At 28.8% G+C, this 19574-nt stretch overlaps 1 protein-coding gene across 1 annotated transcript in view; it reads right to left on the bottom strand.

Annotated features, from left to right (window-relative positions):
* Positions 1-3426: 3426 nt before the first annotated feature.
* LOC119606434 (cell death protein Grim) overlaps positions 3427-19574 on the bottom strand; it is a 104188-nt gene continuing 88040 nt past the window's right edge. The window contains exon 2 of the mRNA XM_037959951.1: positions 3427-3580. Coding sequence (XP_037815879.1) covers positions 3427-3580 — 154 coding nt within the window. The remainder of the gene's footprint in view (positions 3581-19574) is intronic.

The following is a 19574-nucleotide window of genomic DNA, read 5'->3' on the forward strand; positions in this document are numbered from 1 at the left end:
TTTCTTTTTAGAAGAGGACATTTCAATACAAAACTAGTCTCTTTGGAAGAGGAATTTTCTATCGAAGGAAGTTTTTCAATACTGTTCTTTTGAAAAATATATTATGTAAAGTGCAAATAGCAGTCGTTATAGCCGAGTCTAGCACTCTTACTTGTTTTAAATTGTGGTGCTTTTGCCATATAAAATCCAATGAAGCAGAAGCTTACAATTACATTAGAAAAAACAACAACAACAATTGCTGCAGCAGCAGCACCAAGAAAATATAAAGAACACCATACAACAAATCAAGAACTGGTTTGACCACATCAGCGTATACTTAATACTACGCGATACAATATTCCGTAGTATCATACGATTACTATACGTATAGTAGTAAGTAGTATTCTGATGTTGTTGTTATTATTGTTGTATTTTTTCTCTCTTTCCTCAAAGAATCATATTTTCTTATTTCACTATCAACTTGCAACATGTTGAGGAATAATCATATGAACAAAAACTACAACAAAAATACACACCAACAATAATGAGAAATAAAAAAAAAAACAAAAAATTATATAAATATAAACCTAAAATCAAGTTGTAACATGTTCAAAATGTAAACACAGCTGCAGCTGATTGCGTTTTTTTATATTCTTGATTTTTTTAGCATACGATTACACACTCGATCATTTTTGTTGTATGTATTTGTAGATGTGGTTGTTTGAAATACATACTACTACAACATTATAAAACATATAGAATAAACCTCAACAACGTCAACTTAACTTGGCACTTTACTTGACTGACTATTCGTCGTTTTAAAAGTAAGTCCCAACGTCTGTCCCGCTGTCTGTCCTTAAGTTAGTTCTTGTTAGAAAGAGACAAAACATAAACAAATCTACATATAGATACTCCAACAACAATAACAAAACATTAAAAACTTAAGATTCGGTTGGTTTTGTATGTAGTTGTTGTTGTTGCCATTGCTGTTTAACCCAACCAACATTATTAGTTAAAGCCACAAACAGTACTTCTTTTCTTACTACAAGTAACTGGTGAATAGATATATGTATGTTTGTTTGAGTGTGTGTGTGAGCTCGACACCATACATCCATCCATCTAAATGTAACCTAAACTTATCGAAATGAAAAACAGGTCATTGCCTTAATGGTTCGACAAGTACTGCTTATACGTTGCTGTAGTTGTTGTTATTGCTACTGCTTGGAGCTGTAGCATGAGCATAAAAATATACATATACCCATGCAACAATACACACCCATACATTTAGAGTCAGCAGCAGCAAACAGCCGTGTAGTAGAGTTGTAAGATTTGGTGTATAAAAAAAACTTTACGGACATCGACTGCATACATAAGCAGTTTAAAGTTTCAATACAGCAGGGCCCCCTTTGACAAGCAAAGATTTAGAACTCTATTCGGGAATGGTATAGCTTCTACTCCACAGAAAATTGTTAACTCTGCAATAGAAATTTTACTCACTATTTTAAAAATTCTCCATAAGAAGTTCAATAAAGCTGAGGATCGAACACACGACATCCAAAAATTGTTCGACGATTGACATTTCAAGAGTTGGTCACTTAAAGAGACTGGATTATTGATCATTAACAAAAGTTAGAATAGTTCTCCGGAATGATCTTAATTCAATTCGGAAATGATTTGATCACATAGACAAGATGCTCAGGCATGGTTACTTTAAGAATCAGGATCATTTATTATTTTTTGATCACAAAATTTTCAAGAGAGTTTTGACTATATTGAAATTGTGCTGAAAGGAAAATTTACTCGGAATTATAATTACAAGAAGAACGACTCTTTACAAAACGAATGCGAACGAAGGAAAATTTACTCGGAACTATTATTACAAGAAGAATTACTCTTTACAAAACGACTACGAACGATCATAGTTAATCGAAAAGATTATAGATCGTTAATATGTTTTCCATTCACAAGAGAGTTAGAACTGTTTAAGGGACTTGACTATTAATCATTATCAATTTGATCCGGAATGATCATAACTAAACTCGACTATGAGGCGATCACAAGATTCTGAAGAGAGTTTTAAATTAATTGATATTCTGCGTAGAAGATTGGAAGACATTTTTCAACAGGATATAACTCTGATTTACTATTGTATAGATTATAAATCAATTATATATAATACTTTTTCGTTTATCAGATGTAACAATACAACTATCTCAATGAAATGAACTCTCAGCCTAATACAGCAAAAGGATCGTCCACAACAAATGCCGTGTAGAATGATCATGATTTTTTTAAGACTTTGAATCGACCTGAAATAATTTTTACTTACAACCATAATGATCCTGATCAAAAAATCTGCTGATTGTTTAATGAGTAAAATTTGTTGCCGTTAAACGAGTTTGAGATGTAGGAAAAATACAGGCCTGTTTATATTTTTATAGTATTCTGTAGTAAACGTAGTATTCCTGCTTAATTCTTTATTTTGTATAATCAAAAAATTGTACAATTTTGTTAGACATCTTAAACGAATTTTAAGGAACCCTATTTTGAACAAAAAAATCTGATGGCAAATTGAAATACTCGACATCGTTTGAAATCTCGATTTGAATTCTACTGAAATATCGATTCATAATGAATATCACAATATCTTTCCTGGTATTGTAATTTAGTTTACTTTATTTAGATGAGAACTCTCGTAGTAGATTATCTTTTTTTAGGGAATGGACCTATACTCGATATTTATAAACTTAATTTTTCTAGCTAACTTTAGAGAGAAGATAACGATTTCTGGAGTAAAGTTAAGAAAAATAGATTTTTCTGAATATGAAACGTTTGCTTTATAATTTCTCAACTCTTTGCTGTATCAAGTATACCAGCAATCTCAAGTAGGGCCAGAGTATTAAAACGATAAAGATTTAAGCAAATAATAAATAAACAAATGAAACTGAAAAGATAAAGATAAGAAAGGGGAGTAGACTCAGTCAGCCACTCATATAGTACGGGTATTTATTGCAGTAGTAGGACGTAATAGTAGTATTTGTAGTAACGAAAACGAAACAAATAAAAATCAAGCCCCAATTCTTTTTTTTTTCAAGATTGGGTTCTTTTTTTTGTTCTTTGATTTGATATACAAGTGGTCTCTTTTTCTTACAATACACTGATAAAGTATGTTCCACAAACTGTCCGGCCGACCGAACGTCCGTCCATCCGTTCACATGTTTAATAAGTATAGATGCAATGATCAATATGGTTACTTGGATGGATGGATAGATATATGCTATGGGTTCGATGGATGAATACATGTTTAAAAAGATTTAGCTGGTTGAAAATGTTCATTTGGTTGGTTACATAGATAGATAGATGGATGGTTGGTTGTTTAGTTGGATATATAACTATGCTTGATTAAATGCTTATTGTTGATTTTGTTATACGAATGTATTGAAAGTTTTAAGTCTGCTCATTTTTAGATTGATGATTGCTTTGGGAGTTGTTAATGTAGTTGCTGGCTACTTCTGCTGCTGCTATTGTAGGTTGCTGTTGTTGCCGTTGTGCGTATTGTATAGATTCAGTCACATTTAATTGATTGACATTTTCTTTATTTCTTAAGGCGATAAGAAGAAAACAAAAGTGTATTTTTCGTAATTCATGCAAAGCCATGGCATGCATGCAGCCAGAGCTACATACGTACTTAAACTTATATTTTTAATGTGATGATCATGATTGCTCTTTATGAATTTGTTAAGAAATAAGTTATTATTGGATTCTGTATTTTTTTTTTGTTCGAAGAAGAACAACAATATTAGATAATTATGTAAAATTGTGTAAGTGTGTAATTGATGTTGAATAGAAAGGGAATTGCAAACAATTATTTATAATTTGTAATCGATTTGAGAATTTTTCTAGGGATTAGTGAAGTGGGTTGCAAAAAGGGAGATTAGAAAAAAAGGATATTGAGGAGAGGTTTACATACAAAGAAAAATGTAACTATGACCATAATGCTTCTTGTGAGAGAGTATCAAAGGCTTTATAAAAGACAAGGAACATCTGGTACATAGATTCAAAAGCGCAATTCTACGGATTGGCCGACGATTTCGATCTTCCAGCTCGAAATGCTGCTTGTGTTTTTCATAGTTCCTCGCAGAAAAATGTTGAGAGCCTTGTGTTTGTAATGATCTTGTAATAATGCTATTCCTCTTCGTTCCATAGAATCTCCTTTACTACACATTGACAATTCTACAAATTTTTGAGGGCTGATGTAGATGTTTATAATTCCTTTCAATATGAGCAGAGTGAGGGACTAGCTATTTAAGAGGTTTCAAGCTATTTGTTATAAAATTTGGTCCAAATTTCCGGTTAAACGTTTCTAGATGTCTGATGATGTTTCTTATGGCTATACTAGGATCAGTTTCGATAGCAGCTTGTGCTTAGTAAGCGATGTCAATGACTTATTTAATTTTGCCCTGTCTCTTGCTGTATTGGACTCTACGATCAAATTGTCGTGGATTGTAATCGTTGTCTTCAACTCCTTCCTCCGCTTTATAAAATTCCAAGTATAATTCGAGATCTATTCCCTACGTTTTTTAAAACGGAATGACTAATAACGCTTGCCCAGGCTTCAGGAAAAATATCCATTGTAAAATATCAGTGCTCTAGCTGTCGCAAATCGCTGGTAAGATATTAATTGAATGCTTCGGATACGATTGGCGGTTTACTAAACCCATCGTTAGTGAACATTTTTATCAAAAAATCGTTAGTGAATATTTTCATATGGAAAATTAACTGACATGAAGCTGGTTTGTCTTATAATCTAAATAATCCCACCATTTGCATTTAGTTAATAATTCACACTTATATCCTTGCCTATCTTCCATTTTTGGACTCCTACAAAAAAAAAAAAACCTCAACAATTTACTTGACAGCAACAACTGTGTTGTCAAATAACATTGAAACTAAAATGACACATTTGATATATTGAAATCATATTCAAAACAAATCACTGATCCCTATTAAACACACAACAACTCAAAAAAAGAAAATTAATGTGCTGTTTCTAAATAACGAGCGAGTAGTTTGAGTACAAATTTTACTTGTATTTTGTTATTGTAACAAAAACAAAATACAAGTAAAATTTTAACTCAAACTACTCACACGTTATCTAGAAACAACATATAAATCTAAAAAGCAAGCAACTTTAAAACCCCCAAACAAAAATCTACAAATGTAATCCAGCCGTATAACTAAAATAAAAACTAACGAAAAAATAAACTGTCAAATACAATTTTTAAACTAATGTCGCATGCCACACTTGAGTTATGAAGAGAAAATGAAAAATAATATCGAAAAATAAAATAGCGGTAACAACAACAAGTACGATTGAGTTTATGAATATGTAAATTCTAATGCAACATATATTCACTCATATCAACAACCAAAAAAAAAAAAGATACAAAGTGTCAAAAAATCTTTAGATTTTGATTGACAGAAAAGAGCAGAATTTAAACTGACACTTCTACAACATAAAAACTATCTGCTGCATGTACTAGTCGTCGTACTTGTATGAGGCAAGGCAACACATGTTGGTTTAAGTTAGTGGTAGGGTGTTACTTCTAGAGTTATGTCGGGGGGCTTATGTTTTGGAGAATAGAGGGTTACGTTTTTTTTCTGTTTTTATCCAATATTACAAACAGGAGCAAAAGAAACATCTAATGTCATAGAGCATGCTATAAAAAGCAAAATATTGCAGGAGTATTTACAACATGTTTTTGGTTGGGTGGGAGACACTGAGAAAAATTTTGAGTTAATAGGGGAATCTTTGATGTACAAATTGTGTTAAGAATGAAAGTTGATAATAATAATAATTTAACAGAATGATAATTGTCAAATCTATTTAAATATTTATTTATTATTATACATATCTATATATACTTTTCTCTCAGTGTATATTCACTTTTATTATTTTTGCATAACTAGCGCTTTTTTCCAGAATTTTTCTGTTTTTGTAAATGAAAATGGGGTTTTTAAAATAAAAATATTTTTCCCCCATTCATAATGAAAACATACAAAACATATCTGTTGAATTTTTTTTAGGGGGATCGTATAATAAAAACAACACTACAAACAATAACAAAAAACTAAATATACAACAACAACAAAATATCAAACTATGATGACAACATATGGTCTTGGTCTTGATTCCTCTAGCTCTGGCAGAAGTCACATCAAGAAAAAAAAAGACACACAATCTTTCTTTAGTTTAACCTTTAAAAATAGACCGATTTAGAGAGAATCGGAGGGGTAAGACACGTGCTTGTGTCACGGGAAATCCCCTTCGAAATTTTGAAATAAAAGCGCGAGAAAATTTTTAAACGAAAGAAATTCTTAAGCGTGTGCCTATGCCTTCATGGTCTTGTTGCCTGGTCCGTTTGATGGTTTGGCTGAATTGATAAAAATAAATGAAAATGTTGGAAAATATTGGGGGAAAAAATTATGTTGTTGTTTTTTTTCTTCAGGAAAAAATTAGATCTCCTGCTGAGTTTTTCGTAATTTTAAAATAAAATAAAAATCTAAACTATCAGTAGTTTTTTTGTTGTTGTTGTAATAGAAGTGTTGTAGAATAAAAACACAAGTGTAAATTTTTTTGTTGTGAAAAAAACTATGTATTTGTTTATTTCACAAAACATTATATTTAAAAAAAATAGAAATCTAATTGATAGCCTTCAGATTTTTAGATTCAAGTAGACTTTAAAGAAATGCTACAATTGTACAATTTTCTATAGTCTAGTCTATAGTCTAGTCTATAGTCTAGTCTATAGTCTAGTCTATAGTCTAGTCTATAGTCTAGTCTATAGTCTAGTCTATAGTCTAGTCTATAGTCTAGTCTATAGTCTAGTCTATAGTCTAGTCTATAGTCTAGTCTATAGTCTAGTCTATAGTCTAGTCTATAGTCTAGTCTATAGTCTAGTCTATAGTCTAGTCTATAGTCTAGTCTATAGTCTAGTCTATAGTCTAGTCTATAGTCTAGTCTATAGTCTAGTCTATAGTCTAGTCTATAGTCTAGTCTATAGTCTAGTCTATAGTCTAGTCTATAGTCTAGTCTATAGTCTAGTCTATAGTCTAGTCTAGTCTATAGTCTAGTCTATAGTCTAGTCTATAATCTAGTCTATAGTCTAGTCTATAGTCTAGTCAATAGTGTAGTCTATAGTCTTGTCTATAGTCTAGTCTATAGTCTAGTCTATAGTCTAGTCTATAGTCTAGTCTATAGTCTAGTCTATAGTCTAGTCTATAGTCTAGTCTATAGTCTAGTCTATAGTCTAGTCTATAGTCTAGTCTATAGTCTAGTCTATAGTCTAGTCTATAGTCTAGTCTATAGTCTAGTCTATAGTCTAGTCTATAGTCTAGTCTATAGTCTAGTCTATAGTCTAGTCTATAGTCTAGTCTATAGTCTAGTCTATAGTCTAGTCTATAGTCTAGTCTATAGTCTAGTCTATAGTCTAGTCTATAGCCTAGTCTATAGTCTAGTCAATAGTCTAGTCTATAGTTTAGTCTATAGTCTAGTCTATAATCTAGTCTATAGCCTAGTCTATAGTCTAGTCTATAGTCTAGTCAATAGTCTAGTCAATAGTCTAGTCTATAGTCTAGTCTATAATCTAGTCTATAATCTAGTCTATAGTCTAGTCTATAATCTAGTCTATAGTCTAGTCTATAGTCTAGTCTATAGTCTAGTCTATAGTCTAGTCTATAGTCTAGTCTATAGTCTAGTCTATAGTCTAGTCTATAGTCTAGTCTATAGTCTAGTCTATAGTCTAGTCTATAGTCTAGTCTATAGTCTAGTCTATAGTAGTCTATAGTCTAGTCTATAGTCTAGTCTATAGTCTAGTCTATAGTCTAGTCTATAGTCTAGTCTATAGTCTAGTCTATAGTCTAGTCTATAGTCTAGTCTATAGTCTAGTCTATAGTCTAGTCTATAGTCTAGTCTATAGTCTAGTCTATAGTCTAGTCTATAGTCTAGTCTATAATCTAGTCTATAGTCTAGTCTATAGTCTAGTCAATAGTCTAGTCTATAGTCTTGTCTATAGTCTAGTCTATAGTATAGTCTATAGTTTTGTCTATAGTCTAGTCTATAGTCTAGTCAATAGTCTAGTCTATAGTCTTGTCTATAGTCTAGTCTATAGTCTAGTCTATAGTCTAGCCTATAGTCTAGTCTATAGTCTAGTCTATAGTCTAGTCTATAGCCTAGTCTATAGTCTAGTCTATAGTCTAGTCTATAGTGTAGTCTATAGTCTAGTCTATAGTCTAGTCTATAGTCTAGTCTATAGTCTAGTCTATAGTCTAGTCTATAGTCTAGTCTAGTCTATAATCTAGTCTATAGCCTAGTCTATAGCCTAGTCTATAGTCTAGTCTATAGTCTAGTCAATAGTCTAGTCTATAGTTTAGTCTATAGTCTAGTCTATAATCTAGTCTATAGTCTAGTCTATAGTCTAGTCTATAGTCTAGTCTTTAGTCTAGTCTATAGTCTAGTCTATAGTCTAGTCTATAATCCAGTCTATAGTCTAGTCTATAGTCTAGTCAATAGTCTAGTCTATAGTCTTGTCTATAGTCTAGTCTATAGTCTAGTCTATAGTCTAGTTATAGTCTTGTCTATGGTCTAGTCTATAGTCTAGTCAATATTCTAGTCTATAGTCTTGTCTATAGTCTAGTCTATAGTCTAGTCTATAGTTTAGTCTATAGTCTAGCCTATAGTCTAGTCTATAGTCTAGTCTAGTCTATAGTCTAGTCTATAGCCTAGTCTATAGTCTAGTTTATAGTCAAGTCTATAGTCTAGTTTATAGAAAAAAATTCAGCAATGAACATTTGAAATAGAAAAAAAAGATTTTTGATGGGAATGATAATTGGAGAATATTCTTATATTGAAAAGCTTCGTTGTTTTTTTGTAAAAAAATTTTAGGAAAAATTTCATTAAATAACATATTGTTGTGAAGAACTTTATATACCACAGTTTTTGTAGCGCCACACATTTCACTTAAAGGTATGACAAGACGACAACAAATTTTAAAAGTCTATGCCACTTTTAATTGAGCAGCTAACGGATGTTTAGATATTTTTTCATTCAAATAATTTTTGAAAACAAACCTGCTATCAGAGGGAGTTTTAATACACAAATGTGTCGAAATCTTTAGGAAAATGTCTTTTTTATTGAACACCAAATTAAAAATTATGAAAAAAAAAACAAACATCTGTTTTATATCACCTATATGAAATTAACAACAATCTAGGGGGCTTTTTTCCAGTAATGAAAAATATATAAATTTTTTGAAATAAACGTTTAACTTTATATATAAACTGCACCTAAGTTTGAACTTTTTGTAATCCTTGATTTTCAAGGTTAACATTTTTAGTTTGTTTTCAATTTAATGTTTTCTTAAAACTTAAATACTTAACAATCAAAATAAATACAACAATGACAATATTAACAACAGTAGTAAATAACATCATTAATATCATGCTGTAATTAAGCTTATTTTACAACAATTAATTGCCTTAATTAACTTTATTTGATTTCATGCGGCCGTAGGCCTTCTTGAGGTATTTTTTTTTTATAAATACAATAATAATCTTATAGATTAAAAATCAATTAAAATTGGCATCTTGAAAAATGAAAATAAGTAGTAGTAAACAACTAAAACTGAAATCATAAAAAATAATAACTTTAGCAACAAAGACAGTGGTATGGTGAGGAGGAAAGGGTGATCAAAAATTATATGGTTAACAAAATAAAAGAACAATGTGTTGTAATTTCCTACATAATCATTAAAATAATTGTGATAAGCAAATATATGTTTGCTCCAATCATATATATTAATTTGTATGATTAAATTTAGCACAATATGGTTGCGATAATAAGCAGTGTGATTGCAGTGATCATAGTTGTTGAATTTGTTGGTAACAAGGTTTTTATATAGGAACATATAATTTTCAGAAAGTTTCAGAAATTTTCATGAAACATTTTTGTTTCAGCATAAAACACTGTTCATTTTCTAGTTATAAATATTCCTGATATTTAGAATTTCACTGTATTATTAAATTGTTTACAAATTATGGTTTAATGTCAATAATTATAAACTGTTACATTGTAGTTTGAAAAGCGTTTCGCTTTGTTACCACTGTCTGTGTGTGTTAAATCCCCTAACAAATCTTTTGAAGAAAAACATTAAAATTTCTGTTTAAATACAGCTGCTGTTTTTCTTTTTTCTAAGCTAGATTTTAGCTTTTACAATATTTTGTTGTTGCTGTTGTTGTTTGCAGTGAGAAAGAAAAACCAATAATTTCTTTAAATAACTTCTTGTACATGCAACAAGAATTGCAACAATTAATAGTAATTTTTATTGAAAATTAGATAATATGTGTCTAGCAGTCAGCCGTAGTAAAAGATGCTGCAACACAAGACAAAAAAGAAAAAAAATAACTGCAAGTTGCATCTTAAGCTTTAAAAACAAACGAGTTACAACAACATGTCATAACATTACACAGACACAAAGCCCATGCTGGCTGTTTGGTTACAGACGACGACTATTCTTTTGTGGTCTTTGGCGCATGCGCTCCAACGATCCATAAAGATTAAATATATGAAATGCCATGTGGCTTTTCTTGTCTTATGTTGTGTTCTTTTTGGTTTTTTGCCATCTTGCGGTTGATTTATTTTTAACAAAAATCTTAAGCATATAAGAAAAAAGAAAACAAGATGAATACAAAGTCGTAGTCGTCAACGTAAAGAAGAAAGAAATGGAAAACAAAATCTAGGAATAAAACTAAAGAAAAAAAAATAATAAAACAATATTATAAACCGGGTACAGTTTTCCCGCGCAAAATTGTATACAAAACATTACTGGGATGCAGTGCCTTACATTAGATTACTCTCTACACACTTGCACACTAACTCCTTATGAAACTTGTTTAAGGAAATGTTTGGTTTATAGGGGACAAGGGCATGTTGAAGAGTTTGCCTGGTGACAAGAAAGAGTAGATTTTCTTCTTGTAAGTTCCTCATGTTGAATTCAGTTGTGTTTCTTTACATATTATCGGTTAATGAGCTATGATTTTGGGGAAGTATGTTGTGTTGGTTTGAAAGAAAGTGAATTTCATACGTACTGTTGTACGGCTCCAGAATTAATGATAATCATACGTACAGCTGTTCACACAAAAGTTAAAATTACGTTTATTTAATCTTGTTCATAATCTATTCAATAGTTCTATAGTCTAGTCTAGTCTAGTCTATAGTCTAGTATAGTCTAGTCTAGTCTAGTCTATAGTCTAGTCTATAGTCTAGTCTATAGTCTAGTCTATAGTCTAGTCTATAGTCTAGTCTATAGTCTAGTCTATAGTCTAGTCTATAGTCTAGTCTATAGTCTAGTCTGTAGTCTAGTATATAGTCTAGTCTATAGTCTAGTATATAGTCTAGTATATAGTCTCTGTCTAGTCTATAGTCTAGTCTATAGTCTCTAGTATATAGTCTAGTATATAGTATAGTCTATAGTCTAGTCTATAGTCTAGTCTATAGTCTAGTCTATAGTCTAGTCATAGTCTAGTCTATAGTCTAGTCTATAGTCTAGTCTATAGTCTAGTCTATAGTCTAGTCTATAGTCTAGTCTATAGTCTAGTCTTTCTAGTTAGTCTATAGTCTAGTCTATAGTCTAGTCTATAGTCTAGTCTATAGTCTAGTCTATAGTCTAGTCTATAGTCTAGTCTATAGTCTAGTCTATAGTCTAGTCTATAGTCTAGTATATAGTCTAGTCTATAGTCTAGTCTATAGTCTAGTCTATAGTCTAGTCTATAGTCTAGTCTATAGTCTAGTCTATAGTCTAGTCTATAGTCTAGTCTATAGTCTAGTCTATAGTCTAGTCTATAGTCTAGTCTATAGTCTAGTCTATAGTCTAGTCTATAGTCTAGTCTATAGTCTAGTCTATAGTCTAGTCTATAGTCTAGTCTATAGTCTAGTCTATAGTCTAGTCTATAGTCTAGTCTATAGTCTAGTCTATAGTCTAGTCTATAGTCTAGTCTATAGTCTAGTCTATAGTCTAGTCTATAGTCTAGTATATAGTCTAGTCTATAGTCTAGTCTATAGTCTAGTCTATAGTCTAGTCTATAGTCTAGTCTATAGTCTAGTCTATAGTCTAGTCTATAGTCTAGTCTATAGTCTAGTCTATAGTCTAGTCTATAGTCTAGTATATAGTCTAGTCTATAGTCTAGTCTATAGTCTAGTCTATAGTCTAGTCTATAGTCTAGTCTATAGTCTAGTCTATAGTCTAGTCTATAGTCTAGTCTATAGTCTAGTCTATAGTCTAGTCTATAGTCTAGTCTATAGTCTAGTCTATAGTCTAGTCTATAGTCTAGTCTATAGTCTAGTCTATAGTCTAGCCTATAGTCTAGTCTATAGTCTAGTCTATAGTCTAGTCTATAGTCTAGGCTATAGTCTAGTCTAGTCTAGTCTATAGTCTAGTCTATAGTCTAGTCTATAGTCTAGTCTAGTCTATAGTCTAGTCTATAGTCTAGTCCACAGTCTAGTCTATAGTCTAGTCTATAGTCTAGTCTATAGTCTAGTCTATAGTCTAGTCTATAGTCTAGTCTATAGTATAATCTTTTGTCTATTCCATAATCTATTCTAGCTCACATAAAGTTCGTCTCAACTGTTTAGTAAATAAAATTTCACTTGTATTCGTTTCCATTTAGTAATAGTTATCTTAAAACTTCATCGTCGGAGTGTTGCATAAAAATATCAGAATCGAAGAATTGCAGAAAACAAAAAATAAACGGGCTGGTTTGTACAACTACATAAGTGTGCAAGAACAGAGTGCATGTGGAAATATACATTTAATGGATACAGATATAATTGCATAAGCATGTTAGAAATAGAGAGGGAAGAGCTCTTCTTCAATTTATGCACTATATTTTCATTTTTGCTTTTTTTCTGCGCTAGAGCCATGAAAAACAGATTCTAAAAATACATACATTTAATGGTTTAACTGACAGATGTTATAAAGAAAACAGAAGAGTATTGAAGTTAAAGTCTTAAATTGGGGGCCTTTATTTGCTAATGCTAATACTTTGACAATTATAGTTTTATAAATAAACTTTAAAAAATTAGCATTTAATTTCAATTTTAATTTAAAACTTCATAAAACTAGACACCTGTTGGCAATATTTTTTCAATGTTGTCTATTTCTAGCCATTTAATTTCTATGTAAAATTTATTACGTAAATTTATTTGATAGTTTTTTCTTGTCTCAATTCTCTGAAACTCAAAAATCAAATTAACGTTTCATAGTTTTTGCTGCAATAGAAAACATAAACACCTACGTCACGTTTAAAGTAGCAGCAAGCAACAGTTAAAAATACGTTTAACTTGCAACGTTTTTTTTTTTGCAGTGTTGTTGATAGATTTGCCAACTTTGATAAGGAGTTAAAGCCAAAGAAAATCATATGGAGCTTAGCAAAAGACAACAATATGCCAACAATAATAATAATAACGAAAACAACAACTACAAGAAAAAAACCTCTATTGAACATTAGGCCAACAGGTTGTTTTTCCAGCCAAAACACAAGAATATTTTATGCGAAGGTGGTTTGTTTACAACACATTTGCCACACACACACATAGCTACACATACTGACAGGTAAATCAGGTATAATTTAAACTATAGTTTAAGATACACAAGATTTTAAAACGAAAGATAAATAAGCCATTAGACTACTTTTTGTCAAAATCCAAACCAAAGCCAAGTTAAAGACAATACAACTTGTAACTATTGTATGAGGTAAGTTGTTTTAGTTGTTGCATGAGGCCTTTACAATTAATCTTTTTTAACCTGCTGCAATTAAATTAATTATCCTGTTTGTTGTTGTTTTTTTTAATTTTTTCTTGCTTTTTATATATTACACTTTTAATTTAGCTAAATTAATAAAAACTTACTTTTAAATTATTAAACAAACAAGCTGTTGGTTTCTTACGTACCCATTATCCTGCAATGAAAAAAGAGAGAAAAATAAATTGTGTAAATATTATTTTTAATTGATTATGGAAATTAAACAAAATCGCCCAATCTTATGATTTGTTATTGAACGATTTATTAACTAAATAACGTCAAAACAAATTATCTTCAGCGAAAATGAGTGGGTTTAAATTTATGTCTATAAGTTGTTGTTTAAAAGTGTAGAGTAATTTAAATAAATAAAATTGGTTATTTTGGAAAATCAATCGAAAAGTTGAAAAATAATTTTCTGGTTTAACATTTATCGGATAACGGACATTTTGCTAAAATAGGTTAATCAATTTAAAAATATTTCTAAGTAGAAAATATCTTTAACAAATTTATCTATAGAAAAATGTCTATAAAACTAAAATTTTCCAAAAATTATCAAAAAAAAATTTTTTGAAAATTTGCTATAAAAAGAAAAAAGTTATCGAAAATTTTCTGTTAAAAGAAAAAAGTTATCGAAAATTTTCTATAAAAAGAAAATTTATTGAAAATTTTTTATACAAAGAAAAAACTTATCGAAAATTTTCTATAAAAATAAAAAGTTATCGAAAATTTTCTAAAAAAGAAAAAAGTAATCGAAAATTTTCTATAAAAAGAAAAAAGTTATCGAAAATTTTCTATAAAAGAAAAAAGTTATCGAAATTTTCCTATAAAAGAAAAAAGTTATAGAAAATTTTCTATAAAAAGAAAATTTATCGAAAACTTTCTATAAAAAGAAAATTTATCGAAAACTTTCTATAAAAAGAAAATTTATCGAAAACTTTCTATAAAAAGAAAATTTATCGAAAACTTTCTATAAAAAGAAAATTTATCGAAAATTTTCTATAAAATGAAAATTTATCGAAAATTTCCTATAAAAAGAAAATTTATCGAAGATTTCCTATAAAAAGAAAATTTATCGAAATTTTCCTATAAAAAGAAAATTTATCGAAATTTTCCTATAAAAAGAAAATTTATCGAAATTTTCCTATAAAAAGAAAATTTATCGAAAATTTTCTATACAAAGAAAATTTATCGAAAATTTCCTATAAAAAGAAAATTTATCGAAAATTTTCTATAAAAAGAAAATTTATCGAAAATTTCCTATAAAAAGAAAATTTATCGAAAATTTTCTACACAAAGAAAATTTATCGAAAATTTTCTATACAAAGAAAATTTATCGAAAAATATTTTTTTTCTATAAAAAGAAAATTTATCGAAAATTTTCCATAAAAAGAAATTTTTTTTCTATAAAAAAATAAAATTTATCGAAAATTTTCTATAAAAAAATAAAATTTATCGAAAATTTTCTATAAAAAAATAAAATTTATCAAAATTTTCTATAGAAAGAAAATTTATCAAAATTTTTTATAGAAAGAAAATTTATGGAAAATTTTGTATAAAAAGAAAATTTATTAAAAATTTTCTGTAAAAAGAAAATTTATTGAAAATTTTGTATAAAAAGAAATTTTATCAAAAATTTTCTATATAAAGAAATTGTATCGAAAATTTTCTATATAAAGAAATTTTGTCGAAAATTTTCTATATAAAGAAAATTTTATCTTTATTAGAAAATTTGTTAATTTTTTTTATATAATTGAGATTTTATAAAAGAATTGTTTTAAATGTGTAAATTTTAACTCCTTTTAGCTTTTTAGCAAAAAAACTATTTAAAATAATGTTTATCAACATTAAAGAAAATTGCGTAAAAGCTTTTCTAAAAATGAACAGCATTTTATTTCTTTTGAGTCTGGAAAATCTTTTTTAGTGTTCTTTAAGCCTTTTTACGCACTTTTTCTATTTTATTAGAGCACTAAAACGTGTGTTTTATATGAATTTAATTATTTTGCTTTTTATTTTGCCAACATACAACACATTCATTATTATTTGTTTTTTTTTTTCTATAAAAAAGAAATCCTTTGATGACTTTTACTCTTGTTGTAAAATAATAATACAAAAGAAAGCTTATTTTTAAAGGCTTTTTAGATTTTCAACAACTTCCAAATTAACACTTTGAAAGCATTTTAATACCACACTTGCAGCAGCCAAACAAAAACCGGAAGAAAAAAATGGCCAATGCCAACCCTTTGATCTTCCTTTATGAATAGTTAACAACGCGTAAATTTTCACGCTTTATTATTTGGTAAAAACAAAAACCAAAAAGAGTATTAAATCTTTTGATAGAAAACTTATTTTATGATTAAATAAAAATTAAAATGATGGATTGTTTGAAAGTAAAAACCACCAACCACCCTTTATAACAAATTTTAATTAACCACTCATTCTATATCTTATACTTTGCAAGAAATTGAGATTTTAAGCTTCTATTAATTTTATCATTACCTTTATTGTCTAGAAGCATTCATTATATGCTGCTTAACAATTAAATCACTTAATTTTAATGTTTTAACCAATTAAGGACCTAAAGCTTTTTCACATCACTTATAAAAACACTTACTGGAAAAGTCATGCATTCAGACAAGTAAAGACCCTTTAATGGTTACTAAGAAGAAGAAACGAAACTATAACAGCAACTTGCCACACACAGCTGTAACTATAGCTGTATATGATTTGTATAAATTATTCCACCCAAATGGTCTTATAATGATTTTTATTTAGCAAAACGAGTAATTTACTCATTCATGTTAAACTTATGAATAATGTATGAAAGTAAGAAATAAATAAACATTTCAGTTATTTATATCTACAAAGTAAATAACATTAAAACTATCCCTAAATGACCTGTCTGATTTCAAATGGTTTGCTATAGACAAAAGGACACAATCATTCTACTATTTTACTAACAGGAAATGCATTTAATCTTCAATGATTTCATCAAAATGAAAATAACAAGTATTAGAGTAATTGAATTTTCTATTTTTACTTAGTTTTCATGATTTGGCAAAAATTTCATAAAATCGAAAAACAGTCATTTATTCGGTATAAATTATAACAAGTGTGTGTATTTTTAATAACTTGCTTAATTAATTAGTGGTAACCTTTGTAGTGAACTGATAATAAGGATTTTTTGTGTGTCTTCCATTTAATTTTTTTCGCCTAAAAGTATGCCATTTAACTTTCTTTTTTTATGATTTGTCATGTTTATTACAATCAATCATAGAGGATGTGATGGCTGTGTTTCTTTTGGAAGTCATGAAAGAGAGACAGACAACTGTAGAAAATTATATATTTTATAGAAAATTTACTATAAATTTTCTTTTAATAGAAAATTTACGAAAAATTTTCTTTTTATGGAAAATTTACGAAAAATTTTCTTTTTATAGAAAATTTACGATATTTTTTTTTTTTTTATAGAAAATTTACGAAAAATTTTCTTTTTATAGAAAATTTACGAAAAATTTTCTTTTTATACAAAATTTACGAAAAATTTTCTTTTTATAGAAAATTTACGATATTTTTTTTTATAGAAAATTTACGATCAATTTTCTTTTTATAGAAAATTTACGATAAATTTTCTTTTTATAGAAAATTTACGATACATTTTCTTCTTATAGAGAATTTTCGATAAATTTTCTTTTTATAGAAAGTTTTCGATACATTTTTTCTTATAGAAAATTTTCGATAAATGTTCTTATGGGAAATTTTCGATAAATTTTCTTCTTATAGAAAATTTTCGATAAATTTTCTACTTAAAGAAAATTAACGATAAACTTTCTTCTTAAAGAAAATTTACGATAAATTTTCTTCTTAAAGAAAATTTACGATAAATTTTCTTTTTATATGAAATTTTCGATAAATTTTCTTCTTATAGAAAAATTTCGATAAATTTTCTTAAAGAAAATGTTTGATAAATTTTCTTCTTAAAGAAAATTTTCAATGGCTGGTTGGTTGGTTAACGTGGTAGTTCACTGCACGAGAACTCTCAAGTAGAGTCGAAGAGACTCAGTTTTGACCGGACCACTCCACTCATCAGATGTAGGATTTATCCAGCCTGTGGCTGTGAGAAATCCCTGGATATCATTAAGCTTTGACCCAGATATCTCACCAAGGTTAGATATGAAGTAACTGCCAAGATAGCAGTTTCTCTTTACGGCCAGGGCACGGCATTCACAGAGAAGATGGAAGACCGTTTCTTTTATTTCCATCGATATGTCCTGCCTACTTCGGTTTATAATGTGTTTTGTGCTTTTCACATTAAAGGAAGGCCACGATAACTTAGCCCTTTTACATGTGTCTAGGTTATTCCACCTATTTTCAGACTTTTGTAGAAAGAATCTGATGATACTGCTCTTGATAAACCCTAACGGAGTTGCAACTGAAACGGCGTTGGAAATATCAAGAGCAGATGCCGTTCTGGCAAACACATCTGCCTGTTCATTACCATAGTAGTCCCTATGCACAGGGACCCACGCAAGGGTAATTTCAGACAGGCGACCCAGCCTTGAGAGATCCTTCTTAAAGAAATTTTTCGATAAATTTTCTTCTTATATAAAGTTTTCGAAAAATTTTCTTCTTATAGAACATTTTTGATAAATTTTCTTCTATCTTATAGAAATTTTTCGATAAATTCGCTTCTTATAGAAAGTTTTCGAAAAATTTTTGAAAATTTTCGTTAAATTTTTCTTTTATAGAAATTTTTTCAATAAATTTTCTTTTTATAGAAACTTATCAAGAAATTTTCTTTTTATTTAGGTTTGGCGTTTACACTAAGACTTTTATTTTTGTTCGAACATTAATTCTCTTAAAACAATTAAATCATGACACTTTAATGTTCATATATTTATGTCTCCCCTTTTAAAACATAAAATTTGAAACTTTTATATCTTTCTGGGTCAACTGAAATTTAATTGTCAATATTTGTTTGGAAAATTACACAAATATTGAGTCAAATTTTTAATTTATGCTTTTCAAATTGGGGATCGTGTAATTGACCTAAAAATGTTTTGATATGAAATTTTAATTATTTATAATTTTCCTTTTAGATTTCATGGGAATAATTAGTTCATACATTAGCAATTTGTTGATAAGTTTATGTATAAATTTTGAAATAATGATCATTGTTGTGATCAGTAATAATATTAATAACTTATGTTGAACTTATTATGCTTAATAATCAAATATTCTTAGCACTCAAGTTAAATTAATTTCTTGGCATTCTAATCAACCTTTCAAGCAATTTATGATGAGTACTGAGTGAGTTAACTACCAGAACGTTCTAATGAAAACAAATACATACATATGTACTATAATAAAAGGTTCTCTATAAACTTCTCATGGTTATTTAGCCAACTTTAAGTTATAACTCCACTTGGCATTACACATTTATGACAGAGTCAGTGCAAAATTCATTTCAAGCATAATACTCTCGTCGTAAAAACATTCAATATGAGTTTAGAATATTGATTAGAAAATTATAATAAATAAATACGATAAGTAGTTAGTTGGTAGTTTTTGTATTTTTGCAAACTGCAATAAATTATAATAGCTTCTATCAATCACAATGAATTGACTTGAATAGAATTGAATTTGTATTTTTTTTTTCTGCAACTACTGTAGAAAACTAAAATATGATTTATATGAAAATAATGGTTGTGCTACTGCTGCTGCTGCTGTGGGCCCAGCCAC

Source organism: Lucilia sericata, unplaced genomic scaffold, assembly GCF_015586225.1.
Source record: "Lucilia sericata isolate MDLA Ls3-8-SP2 unplaced genomic scaffold, ASM1558622v1 Contig000017F_arrow, whole genome shotgun sequence".
Taxonomy (NCBI): domain Eukaryota; kingdom Metazoa; phylum Arthropoda; class Insecta; order Diptera; family Calliphoridae; genus Lucilia; species Lucilia sericata.